We start from the raw sequence: 12628 nt of genomic DNA on the forward strand, positions 1-12628 counted from the left end.
AAGTAAATAAATGTAGCTTTTAATATGTGTATAAAGACTTATACACATAAGAGAATAATACACATGAGAATAGAAAGAGGATCACAGTTCAAGTTTCTGGACTCGGTTTGCTTTGTAAGACACATAAGTCCTTGGTTTACTTGATGCAAGACAGAACTGGGGCTCTATAGGTTTAATTCCATAAAGACTGATATTTATAAGTGAATGGGTATTTTAAATTACAAAAATATCTCACGTTTGTGGAAGTGGAAAGTGCTAAGGTTGGTTTGGAGGTGAAACTGCTCTCCTGGCATCTTGGTATCTCCCTTGTTGCAGTGTCTCACACGGCCTTTGTTGCTCAGCCTGCCCATGTTGACTCTTCCTCTTCACAAAGATACTGGTTATAATGGATTAAGGCATACGACATCTTTTACCCTTAATTACTGCCTCAAAGGGTTCGCCTTGAAAAATAGTTAGATTTTGAAGTAGGGCTTATTTAAGCGTTGGAGGGATATGTTAGTCCCTAATGCTAACCGTAATCAGCTCAAGAGGCTGGTTGTTGTTAGAGTCGCTCTCCATTTCCTGTCACTGCCATCTCATGGATTTGTATGTTTTTCTCTTGATATGCTAAGGGAAGTGGGGTGTTGGAGCACTTAGTAGTAGTTTTACAGCTTCTGTAGATTATAGCATTAAAGTAATCATTTGAGTTCGTAACAAATGATGCTAATAGCTGCTGTGTTATGTGCCAGGACCAAAGAAATAGTTATACAAAACAGAAATATTACTTGCAGATGTTAGAGCTTTAATTCTTGTTAGCAAAAAGCAAAATATATGACATGAGCTTCCTTCGTGACTTGCCTACATAAATAGCAGTTCTCCATAAATTGTGTCCCGTGGAATTGCCCAGCTATGGAGAAGTCTCTTGGCCATTTCTACTTTTACAGAAACAGGAACAAACAGTAAACTAGGATCTTCTGTGAACTAATTTCATATATGCTTTCTCCCGAGTTTAGTGTAAGAAAGTCAGTTTTTCTTCCAAATTTATACTTCTGTAAGCAAATTTATTTTAAAGTCAAAGAAAAATAGGCTTCTGAGAATTCTTACTGTATATTAAAATGATAAATAAGCTCAACTCCCTTGGTGTTTTCAACCTGTAAAAGCAGGACTGCTCCTGACTTGGCTTCCTGTTTTCCTTTTGTTCTTGTTTGAAGCAGGTGTGTGCCTGTGTGCATTGAGACAGTGTCTCACTGTGTAGCACTGACTGTCCCGGAATTCATATGTAGATGAGACAGGCCTCCAATTCAGAGGTGTGCCTGCCTCTGTCCCAGTGCTGCCCCACCACACATGCTGGAATTGATTTTTTTTTTTTTAAATAAGGAAGGCTTCCTCCTAATGGTCACATTAGTACAGGCTCCATTAGCAAGTCTTAAGTAGTGTGGGATTAACTGTTAATGTCTTGTTAATGTGACACTCTGCCATGTTTGTTTTTAATTCATTGCTTCACTTCTGCCTTCTCTTTCCTGCCAAGGAATGTCTGCAGTAACATCTACGCCGCAGCCCTGTTAGCACAGGCGAACAGAGAATTGTCAAACAGTTCTCACATGTCTGACAAATTGTTCTCAGGCTTGTTCAGTGCTGTTGATTTTGGCAGTGAACGAATATTAATTTTAGATTTTTGCACTTCATGTACTTTTACTTTTGACTTGACAGTTATTTGGTCTAACCAGTTTAAAGTTAGGCTTACTTGATATGTTGTTGAAGTGTTCTCCCACCATTTAAAATGTAGAAATAAGTCATAAAAATTGGTCTAATGAATATGAATATTTATATCTTTACATCATTGGCTATAGTTTTGGACTTGTTTATTTTGTGTGAATTGTGAAGAAGCTCTTGATAACCATGTCAGTATTATGAAGATACCTGATAAGAACCTCATTTTTGTTGTCATTATCCTTCATTGATATATTCTAGAAACTAAATGAATTGTTATTATCCTTCATTGATATATTCTGCAGACTAAATGAATTAAGTGCCCTGTTTTCTTGGTCCTTGTCTGTAAACACTTTGGAGTTTATGTTACCATTTCAGAGATAAAGAGCCTTCCTATAGCACACTGATAACTAAGTAAACAGCACACTTGAAAACAAAACTTGTCTTTATCCTTGAAATTTGACCCTTTTCCTGCATCACATAATCTTCTACCTGGACATATTTCTACCTTTGTAGTGTGTTGATATTAAAGGTCTGTGCATGCTGTTTAGGGACAAGATGCTTGCCTATCATGCACAAGACCTGAGGGTTAATTACAACTACCACAAAAATAGATAAGCAGCAAATATTCTTTAGCATTGAATTCTTAGCCTCTTTTAAACATACTCTTAATTTCCCTGTTGTTTTTAGCCAGTGTACTCAGGATGCCATGACATGATGTAATAAGTTTTGCTAAGGTCCATTTTCCTCTTCTCATTGACACACAGTTAATGGTACTGTGTATAGTTGTGATAACTCTAAGAAACATTTTTTTGTATATAAAATTCACTGAATAAAAATACTGATCTCCAAAAATTAAAAGAATTCTAATCTCCAGAAATTTCTAGATTAGAACAGAGTGTATACAAGTGACTATACATTCAGTGCAAGCCACCTAAAATCAGTATGCTTTCAATGGCTTCTGCCAGAACCTACTAGAACCAGATGAAATACTACCTAGAGTAGCTACTTCACAGGTTTTTCTTGACATTTTTTCTTTAAGAGATTTATTTTTATTCATGTATATGTAAGTGTATGAGAATGCATGCGTGCATGGATGCATGCATCTTTTTGTGAGTATATGTGTGTCTGTGTTTGTATGCCATATATGTGCAAGTATTCATGGGTACCAGAAGAGGGCATCAGATACCTTAGAACTGGGGTTACAGGCAATTGTGAGCCACCCAATGTGGGTGCTGGAAACCGAGCTCTAGTCCTCAGCAAGAATAATATGCTCTTTTAACCATGGAGCCTTGTCCCTCCAGAGCCTTGGGATTAAGAATAAAGAAAACAAAGGCATGTAGCCTTTCTAGTCTCCTCTACAGTAGATACTTTATTAAAGATAAATACATCATCACTATCATATAGTAGAGCATATGTACCTTACATGTTTTTTGACTTACTTACTTGTAGATGCTAGTTCACTCATTGTTCAATAAAATTGAGTAGAATTACATTATATAAGAACATAATAATTGAATATAAACTCAGCTTAGACCTAACTGTCCAATGTTCATTACTGTCATAATATGATATATGAGAGAGTAAAAGATAAACTTTCAAATATTTTGCATGGGAAGTCAGAATATTTCTATATATTTTGTTTTGGCATGAAGCACTTGAAGTCTTGAGAATGCAGCATGGGTGTAGTGATGCTTTGTGTCATGCTGTTTGAATTCAATTCCAAGACAACTTGTTTTTGTTATTAATCTTACCTTTTCTGGCATTTAAACCTTAGAGGGTCACCATTTTTTCTTTCATTCTTTTTCAATTAAGTGATTTTGCTAAGCAAACTGACAAGCCATGAGAAAGAGAGTCACCAACTCTAACAAGAGTAGTCAGTTCAGATGTATGGATCTTGCAACATGTATTACTAGATACAAATCTTACCGTATAGAGGCAAGCAGCTCACTAAAGTCAGAGCAGACATGGATTCTGCAAGTTCTAGAGCAGTGATAGTAAAATAAATACAATGTAGTAGAATCATAAGTGTGGCTGACTTATGATTCAGGTGCCTAGTGCATGTGTTGTTGAAAGGAATGGGACTCAGTATAGAGTCCTGGGCGCTTCCTTGGTAACTCTTGTATGACTGACACAATTTCTGCTTTGTAGCTTTTTTTTTTTTTTAATTCTCATGGATATTCAGCTTAAAGTGGCTTTCTAGGTGGTTTCCAGTTCAGATGTGGATTTGCATTGCTTTTCCACCCTATGACTCCTAGAATTCAGGGCTGAGATTTTATGTGCATTTCCCCAGCAGATAAATGTACAGTTCAGTGAATACTTAGGAAGTGCATATCTCTATAGTCACTATGAGATCAAGGTCACAGAGCAGTGCAGTCCTCCAAATATACCCCTATTTGTGAGCATTTAGAAAAATGTGTTGTTGTAAACATGTCCTTCCTAATAGTAAAACCATGTTCTGACCTATACAGGAGCCAGTGTCTTGCTTGCCTTTGAATTTGCCCATAAGCAAAACAGTTTTACCTGGTTTTGGTCTTTATTTACACACAGATATGTCTTTATTAGTTTTTCTTTTAATTGATTGTGGAAATATTAGAAAGCCACTGAGGATCAATATTGTTTCAAAACTAAAGTTGAAAGCATTTATTTATGCAGGTAGATGCTTTTGTATGTTATTTATCCTTTGTTCTTTAAGAAGATAAAGATTCTTGTTAGTTCTAATTGAATATAAAATGCAATATTTAATTGATGATAAATATTAAAATAGCCAACTTGCATGTTGGCTATTTTAATATTTGACATTCAGATTTGCATTTATAATGACGTAAACTTTAATACATACATGTGGAAAGCACTCATACTTTTGTGTCATCATGCTAAGCATGAATGTCCACAGGGTTCATGTTACACTTAGGACGAAATTATGTGCTGAGTGTTCAGTGCCCAAAGTTTATTTATTAATGATCAATCATTTTTCTGAGACTCTAGATTAAATTTTAATATAATATCATAGACTTTAGACAGATTAATATCTTGAAATTACTTTTATAAGGAGCTGAATAAATGTGAATATATAACTTAGGGATAAAGATTTCACCTTTTCTATGTTCCCATTAAGAATAACACTACAGATTTAATGGTATTAGATACCAGACTTTTGACCTGCTTGTCCTTGGTTTGAAAATGGCCTAGTGCTGTTTATAGTTGTATAACTTTAGCACAAGTGGTTTCTATGGCTACTGTCCAGTACCAGATGTAGAACAGTGGAAAGCTTTGATAAGGAGAGCAGGATTTTTAAACAAAAGCCGGACATGGGTAATTACCCTGAAGCTGAACCGAGGTCCATTATATTCAGTACCGTCATTCACATTTCATTCCACTGTTTGCTGATTACGAGAAAGAAAGCCAACCTGCTACTTTTCTCTTCCATTTCTTTGCCTCCTTCCTTACACTTCTTCAAGAATGTGTTCAGTGCTTGACTCTTTTTCGCCAGCTGTAGTCTTTGCTGACAACAGGAGATGAACACTCCTAGTTAGGTGGCTTTTACTATGGTGACGGCACTGCTGGTTTTCCTTTATCATGGGATAAGTTTTATAAGCCGTTTGTATTCAAGTATTTGCCATGTATAAACTCCTGTTGCTTTGGTAATGACAGTGATTTAATACTAGTGACATAAAAGAAATCATTTCCTCACTATCAGGAGCTGTCACTTACTAAGAGACAACTTAAAGCTGACCTGCAATTACAATAGAAACTGTCTGGTTTTCTCTTAAATGACTTTAGCATCCTGCAAGCTTATCCTCTGGATAGGGAACTCCCCAAAGCCTAGAGAACAAGCAGTGTATAAGTTAATTGTTGCCCTTTGATATCTAACTGATGATTTGGAGAGTTTATAAAGTTAGCTCAGCAGTGAGCTGCACTGTGAAGCAGAATGCTGTCTTTGCTCAATGTGAGTCTTCAGTGGTGAGATTGAAGAGGTTTAGAGTTGAGTCAGCCGGAGCCACAGAAGATAGTGTCCGGTGTCAGGAGGGAGTGAAGACATTTGCACCCGGTGACTGCGTGTCTGCTGAGAGAATAGACATAATATCACTGTTTGAGCACAGGTGATTCTGAAGTAGGTGCCGTGAGAAAAGAGGAACTTGTGTCACTGAATATATTTTATGTTCATTAACCTTCCCTATTATTGTATATTTTCTTTTCTTAACTTGAGTATGTGCTCAGAGAGAGAAGCCATTTTATTTCACATCAGCCTTCATTGTGGGACTGTATTTATCAAGTTTTGAGGTTAAGTAGATCAGGCTTAGTCTTAGTGTACCTGTTCATTAGGAGAAAGTCACCAAAATGGTTCCAACTTAAGGTTTTGGGGTTTGTAGTGATGTGTGAGAGGTGCTGCAGGGAAGAGAGCATTCATGTGAAGAGATGGTGTTTGAGGCAAGAGGTAACCTCTCGGTCAGTAGCTGACATTTTATGTAAGCTGGAGAGCAGTGAGAAGGGCTGTGGGATATGCAAGGATTCCTACTTCACCTTCACTGGAATGTAGGGCATCTGAGGGAGAAACAGCAGGAGATGACCTGAAGAGCCAGAGCTGCCATGTGCAGAGCCTTATGTACCAGGTTCAAGTTTATCCTATTTGTGGTGGCAAGCCTGCGAAGGATATTGGTTGGTAACGTGGCAGAAGTGTATGTTTCGTGAAGGGCACCCTAGCTTCAGTTCGTAGGTAAGTCTGAGTTGTGGGGATAAGTTGTGATTCTCTGAGGAGGCTCCAGACATCGCTCTGCAAAGATGAGTGATGAACCGGAAGAGGTAGAACGTGACTGCAGAGGGTGTGAGTGAAGGAAGAGAAGGCGGACACGGTGTAATTGGAGACTGGATAGTTGGTGTGGAGAAGAAGGTGGACGTAGTGTGATTGGAGACTGGACAGTTGGTGTGGAGGCAATGGAGTTAAGGAAGACTTCTGAGAAATCTAGGTTGGCATGATTGAGTAGCTGATTTTTCTGTGTATATTTATATCCCCCCCCGCTTCTTTTTTTTCTAAGGATCATACAGGGTAAGGTGTCACTGCCCTCATGTATTGTAAGTCTCCCAGTTCCTTTACTTCTTTCTGCACATATCCTGGACAGTGGCCAGAATATTTCCTAGAAAGAGAATAGATAACAAAAGTATAGTTGTTAAATTGTATTGATGACTCTGAGAAGTTTAGAATAAAATTACAGATTTTTATCTAACATCTGGACCACCCTGTTGTGTTCCTGGCATCGTCTCTAGGTGCAGTCGGTGCCACTTCATCAACTTAACTTCAGTCTCCTTTCAGGTTCCAAAGTGGGCTCACTCTTCTGTTTTCAGTCTCTTTTCATTGAATCTCCTCTGTGTGGTAGGGTTTACTTTTCTTCTGCAGCTCCCAGATAAGTGTCTGTTCCTTAGAGAAGCCAATCCTGTCCTTCCACCTCTTCATGTACCCACGGTCGCTATTTCATCCCACTATTTAATACCACTGTGTACATGTGTCTCTGGAGGTACGACATTTTATGTCTGTCTCACATCAGGATCTGTGAACTCACAGAACTCGATTCTTTTCCTCACCATATGCAAGTGTTTATAGAACAAATAGTAACTGTTTAGTAATTATTTGGGCTGCCTCATCTAAAATAAAGCAATCATACTGAACAGTATTTAAACCATTTTAAGGAAGAATAAGAACAGGTAATTAGAGCTAGCTAGAAGTTTCCTGTTTAAATAATAATAAACTAAAATTTACCATTACTTTTTAAAAGTCACTGGGACACCATTTTAATCCTGTATGCTTTACTTTGCATGTAAAATAAACAAAAAATCAGCTGAACTAGAAAGCGTAACCCCTTCCCTTATTTAAGGAGGAGGTGGCACAAGAGAATGGCCAACTTCTGAGGGAGGAGGAAATTGTTAAATAGTTTTACCTGATTGGGCTTCTCGATGAAGCATCTGTAGTTCCTTTTCAGCCTAAACAGTGTGTCATAGCTTTTGAGATGCGCTATTAAAATATATCCTTTGTATAATCCAGAGTGTCTTTAGTTCTACTTAAAATGACAATTTCAAGTGTTACTACAGGCCATGTAGTTGTGTCTTCTCTTGATAATTTATTCTCTTTTAATAAATTATGAGATAATTTATTCTCATATACAAAATTAGAAGTGACTGAATACTTTCCTTTTAATGTCCTTTAAATCCCTTTTAATGCTGCCTTCTTATGTAGAGTTAAACTGTACAAAATTTTAAATAGAATTATGTAGGTGTAAGATGCATGACTATAGTCCGGAGATTATTCTGGAACAAAGACAGGAAGATGGAGATATCAAGGACAGTCTGCGCTGTAAATAGGTGCACTCTGCCTCCAAACTGAAAACAGTACAACCAACACAATTAACTTGAAGTGTTATTCTACAGAATGGCTTGCTAGTTTGCACACAGATGAGCCATGCCAACTTAGACTCTCTGAGGTTATGTGTGTTTTCCTATTTCTCCATCATTCTTTGTGGATTAGATGATGTGTAAAATGATAATGCTGTCTAAGTAATAAGGTCACCCTGGGCATATGAGGGTTGTATGGTGTTCTGAATAGTCAGGACTTGAAAACAAATGAACCAGCGTGTTCCTGATGGTCAGGTGTACAGTCTTTTCAGCTGGAAATGGGTTTCAGTCCACATCAGGAAATCCCAGGAAGAAGGACTCTCTGTATCAGCCAGCAGAGGGTAGTGTACACATAAAAGTGAACCACTGCCTCATGAGGCTCCTTTGGCAAGTGTGTTAGAATCCCGAGATGGCTTATGTTTAGAATTAGCGGAACTGATAGGACAGCGGTTAAAGTTGAGATCTGAAGTGTGTGCTACCATAACGTTGCTCTTTCAGGAGGAATGGCCTCTAAATGTCAAACCTCATTTTAAAGGACCCACTAATCTGCCATGTGGGAAATTGACTCAGTCGTCTATGTGTTCCTGTAACTTCTAGCTTTTAAGAAGGACGGAAGGATAATGAAGAAAGCATGAGCTTTTGATGTCTGCCTCGGGCCGCAGTCAGGCGGTACTGCGTCCCAGCTGTATGGCTTGTGGCGGATTGTTAAAGCTCTTTCTATCTCCATTTCTCCCTCTCCACCATGTAGATGAAAAGAATGCAGAAAATTAAATAATTACCTTAGACAAGACTCAGTTGATAACAAATCCGTAGTAGTTCTTTTTTGAAGGAACGTGTCTCTTTCTTCCAATGTTTACATTCGCTGACTGAATGGGGAGAGGTCAGAGAGCTGTTGTTGGTTTCTGTGTTTTCCTGCTGACGCTTAGTCACTGACTAAGAAGCAGCAGTGGGCACGAGTGCAGTCAGATGTACTGATTGTTCGCTCTGTGCGACTGCTTCCCTCATTGTGGCCCTACTGCTGTGGGCTGGGCAGAGCGTCCTTCTGTCTCCATCACCACAGTCTTCTCTCCTTTCTGTCTTCACTTCATATGCATGCTGTATTCCATGTTTATGAAAAGTTTACAGGATTGAAGTTCTGTGATGTATAAATGACACCATGATTGATAGTTGTAGACAGGTTTGGAACTGTTAGAAAAACCAAAAGTCAAACACCAGACATGCTTGGGTGGATGAGGAAGATCAGAGGCTGTTGCTTGAGGATCCACTTCCTTTTTCAAAGAAACACATCTCGGTGGCCTTCAAGATACCGAGTTTGAAAAACCAAACAGAACAACAACAACAAAAGGACAGGAAAACAAAAAGCCTGCAGCTGTCCCTGGGCAGGGGGAGCAGTGAAAGGCCATGGAAACTGCGGGGCTGAAGACCATTGTCTCAGGTGTGAGCCCTGGTAAAGGAAGCGAGCGACAGATGGAGAAGGAACCTTTGAAAGAGGAAACAAAAATTGATTCTGCTATTTGTTTCAAGTTGTGGTGATGTCATTTTATGTGGCATTTCTGTGTATGTGATGATGGATGGTCCATGAGAAACATTTGTCAGTTAGGGTGTGTCCACATAGGTGGAAATTTTAGCCACAGTCCCAGAACTGTCTGGCTTACCTCAAAGCAAGTCTTAACTGCTCCCAGATCCTTGCCTGCTCAGGGGATTTGGAACTCCAGGAGTTTCTGTAATGTCTGTTTCACAGTTGGGGGATAGTTGATCTTAAAAGTGGACATTTGAGCCAAGACTCATGCGCTTACCCAACACAGATTCCTCTGCTTCCTGGGATATGAAGAAAATGAGACTGTCCCCTGTCCCCTGTCCCCTGAGCGCTGGATCACCAGTTTGTCTTATTGGTCTCCTTTAGTTCAATGATAATATATTTGATAATATATCTGCCTCGCTTTCTCTTTGGTCTGTAAAGGAAACCTGTTTTCCACCGTGCGTGGCTTTTGTTCTCCCTTCTTGTTGAGGTCATATTAGAAGCCTGGGCCAGAGAGGTGCGCTTCCGGCATTCCGCGTTTCTGGTCTTCCTCGTCCTCCTCGCTGGGGAGGGTATTCCATGGAGTTCCATGATCTACTTTCAGTCGTCATACATGGCAATAGGAGCCATAGGGAGAATAGCAGACAGAAAGGCAGGGCTGGGAGGACCTTGATGCTGGTGTTCCGATTCTTGTGCCAGAGAACAAAGCAAGATGCCCTTCAGCAAACTGATATGTAAATTTAAACTAAACTCCCCAGAGCCCATGGGTAATTGAATATGAATGTAAAGAAATACATAGGACACTGTATTTCTAGGTTTGCTTCAGAACTTCAAGTCATTTGTGAAATTGAGAGGCTAATGTTTGACAGTTTCCAGCAGTCTTCTCTCATCTACACTGGGATGCTGAGTCATTCTGACCAAGACTGACTTTTCTGGTGCCCAGTGACTATCTGAGTGCCAACCCTTGTTTGGCTGTGACGTTTACACTATGGAGCCCCTCTTCACCTTGTGTCTGCATCTCTTGTGTTGGAATCTTTCGTAGCACTCCTGGATGTGGATGTAGTGTGCAGCCTTGCGTGATCTCATGGCATTGCAGCACTGCCACGGTTCCTTGGTACACCCCTTTGTCCTTGAGTAGAAGCTTCTTTGGTATTTTCCATAGCCCCAGTGATTTCAGTGTGTGTTAAACCAGGAATGACAAGCACTTGTAGTCTGACCATGTTCTTTGGAATTTTCTCTCTGCCCTGAGTAATGAAAGTGTCTCCTTTGTTCAGTGTTCTGAGTATCTAGTGAGGTTGAAGTGAGGCTGCATTGAATTCCCAAGTGTGATGCAGATGTGGGACGGCTGTTCACGCAGTGAAGCCAAGCAAATGCACCTTGGAGTGAGTGACTGACACGGTTAAAGGGCAACTGAAGAAACAACTGACGTGTCTTTATCTTTTGTGTTTCTTTCCTGCCAGGACCGGGACCAGTATTCACACTTGCTGAGTGACCATTTTCTACCATACCAAGGTCATAATTCCTTTCGTGAGAAATATTTTAGTGGTGTGACAAAAAGAATTGCCAAGGAAGAAAAATCCAACCAAGAGTGAAAATCATGATGTTGACAATCAAGAAAGAATAAGCGTTTTATAGAAATGATCTGTGCTGTTTAAAATTTTTATATAAATAACTGCTGTAAATCAAAATCGAATAATTTCAAAATGATCTTTGTTTTAGAGACTATTTTGATGTGTCTTTTGAACCTTGTTAAGTTCAGGGACTGATCCATATAGATGGAGTCAGTGTTTATATTTTTACAGAGAAAATATTGTTAACTTTTTAGCCATATCTGCCAGATACATAGTAAGCAATTGATAGTACTTTTAGAATATTTTCATTTTGTAAATTTGCTTGGCTTGGTTTTTAGTTGTAACTGTTTTTCATTGCCATCAATAAACTTTACTGAGAATTTCTAAAAATCGTGTGGTACTCAGTATTGCTCATCTCGTCTCACGGATGTAAAATGAGTGTTTAACCATCAGTCCATGCAGGTCGGAACAACAGGGGCCATGCTACGGGGAGGGAGGCGAAGGCCTGAGAACTTTGGAGATGCCAACCTAACACCTCCAAGGGCCTGTGCGTCTGCACCGTGTCTGCACTGTGGGTGTGCTCTCGTATTCCTAAAACTTGACTGTTGGTCAAGTTAACAAACTACCCCCAATTTTTGGTTTAGAAAGTAACAGACAGTTGAAAGCGGGAGCAGCAAGAGCTCAAGGCCCCGGTGGCCCCTCATGGTGTTAGGCCTGATCAGTGCTCTGGAAACAGAAGCTCTGTTTTTCTAGAAGGGAAACTTTGCTGAGTCTGCATTGTGTCCATCCTGGAAATATCTTCCTTGAAAACCACTGTGCCCATTAATTCTGGATGCTAATAGCTTTCTGCTTTTGGTGGTCAAATGTACCTCAGCAGGGCGGCAGTAAATGGATACTTTCTCTCTAACCAGAGCCTATTTTTATTTGTGTTATTATTATTATTATTCTCTGACTGTGACTGCTGAGTTTTATGAACTCAGTATTAACTTACATGACTTAGGAGCTGCAGAAGACCAAGGCTATGGGTGGAGGTCGGCGTTCCGCTGCCTCCTACTTGTCTTACAGTGCAGGCCTGGATTTCAGCGCATCTAAAACCTTTCCTGATTGGTTTGTTTGGGTTTCTGGATGTTATCTGTGGTACTCTGAGGGAAATCTAAAAGTATTCAAGGCTGATTTATTGGCAGTATTTCTGTTATACGCCGTCTTGTTTTTAAGTTTTTGAGGTTATGTGGGGGATGGGTATGAAACTTTATAGCTGACTCAATTGCAATATGAGGTTTCGAGTTTAACCTCTTTTTGTGAATTGTCTCAAAGCTTAATCCAAATAAGGTCTAGAAATTCACAATATTAATTTTAGTCTCTTTGTCCTTAAAAATTAATCCATAATAATTAAATCAAGTCATTTTATTGCTACTAATTGAAGTCTTCTGAAAATCAATTCTTCCAACCACAGGCTTTATTTTCA

The 12628-nt window shown here is 39.3% G+C and overlaps 1 protein-coding gene across 2 annotated transcripts in view; it reads left to right on the forward strand.

Moving 5' to 3' along the window:
* Trmt11 (tRNA methyltransferase 11) overlaps positions 1-11553 on the forward strand; it is a 50450-nt gene extending 38897 nt beyond the window's left edge. For both annotated transcript variants that reach the window (XM_048425444.3, XM_085689883.2), the window contains exon 13: positions 11053-11553. In XM_048425444.3, coding sequence (XP_048281401.1) covers positions 11053-11184 — 132 coding nt within the window. In that variant the 3' untranslated portion in view covers positions 11185-11553. The remainder of the gene's footprint in view (positions 1-11052) is intronic.
* Positions 11554-12628: the final 1075 nt, after the last annotated feature.

Source organism: Myodes glareolus, chromosome 1 (genome assembly GCF_982192425.1).
Source record: "Myodes glareolus chromosome 1, mMyoGla1.1, whole genome shotgun sequence".
NCBI classification, from domain to species: Eukaryota; Metazoa; Chordata; class Mammalia; order Rodentia; family Cricetidae; genus Myodes; species Myodes glareolus.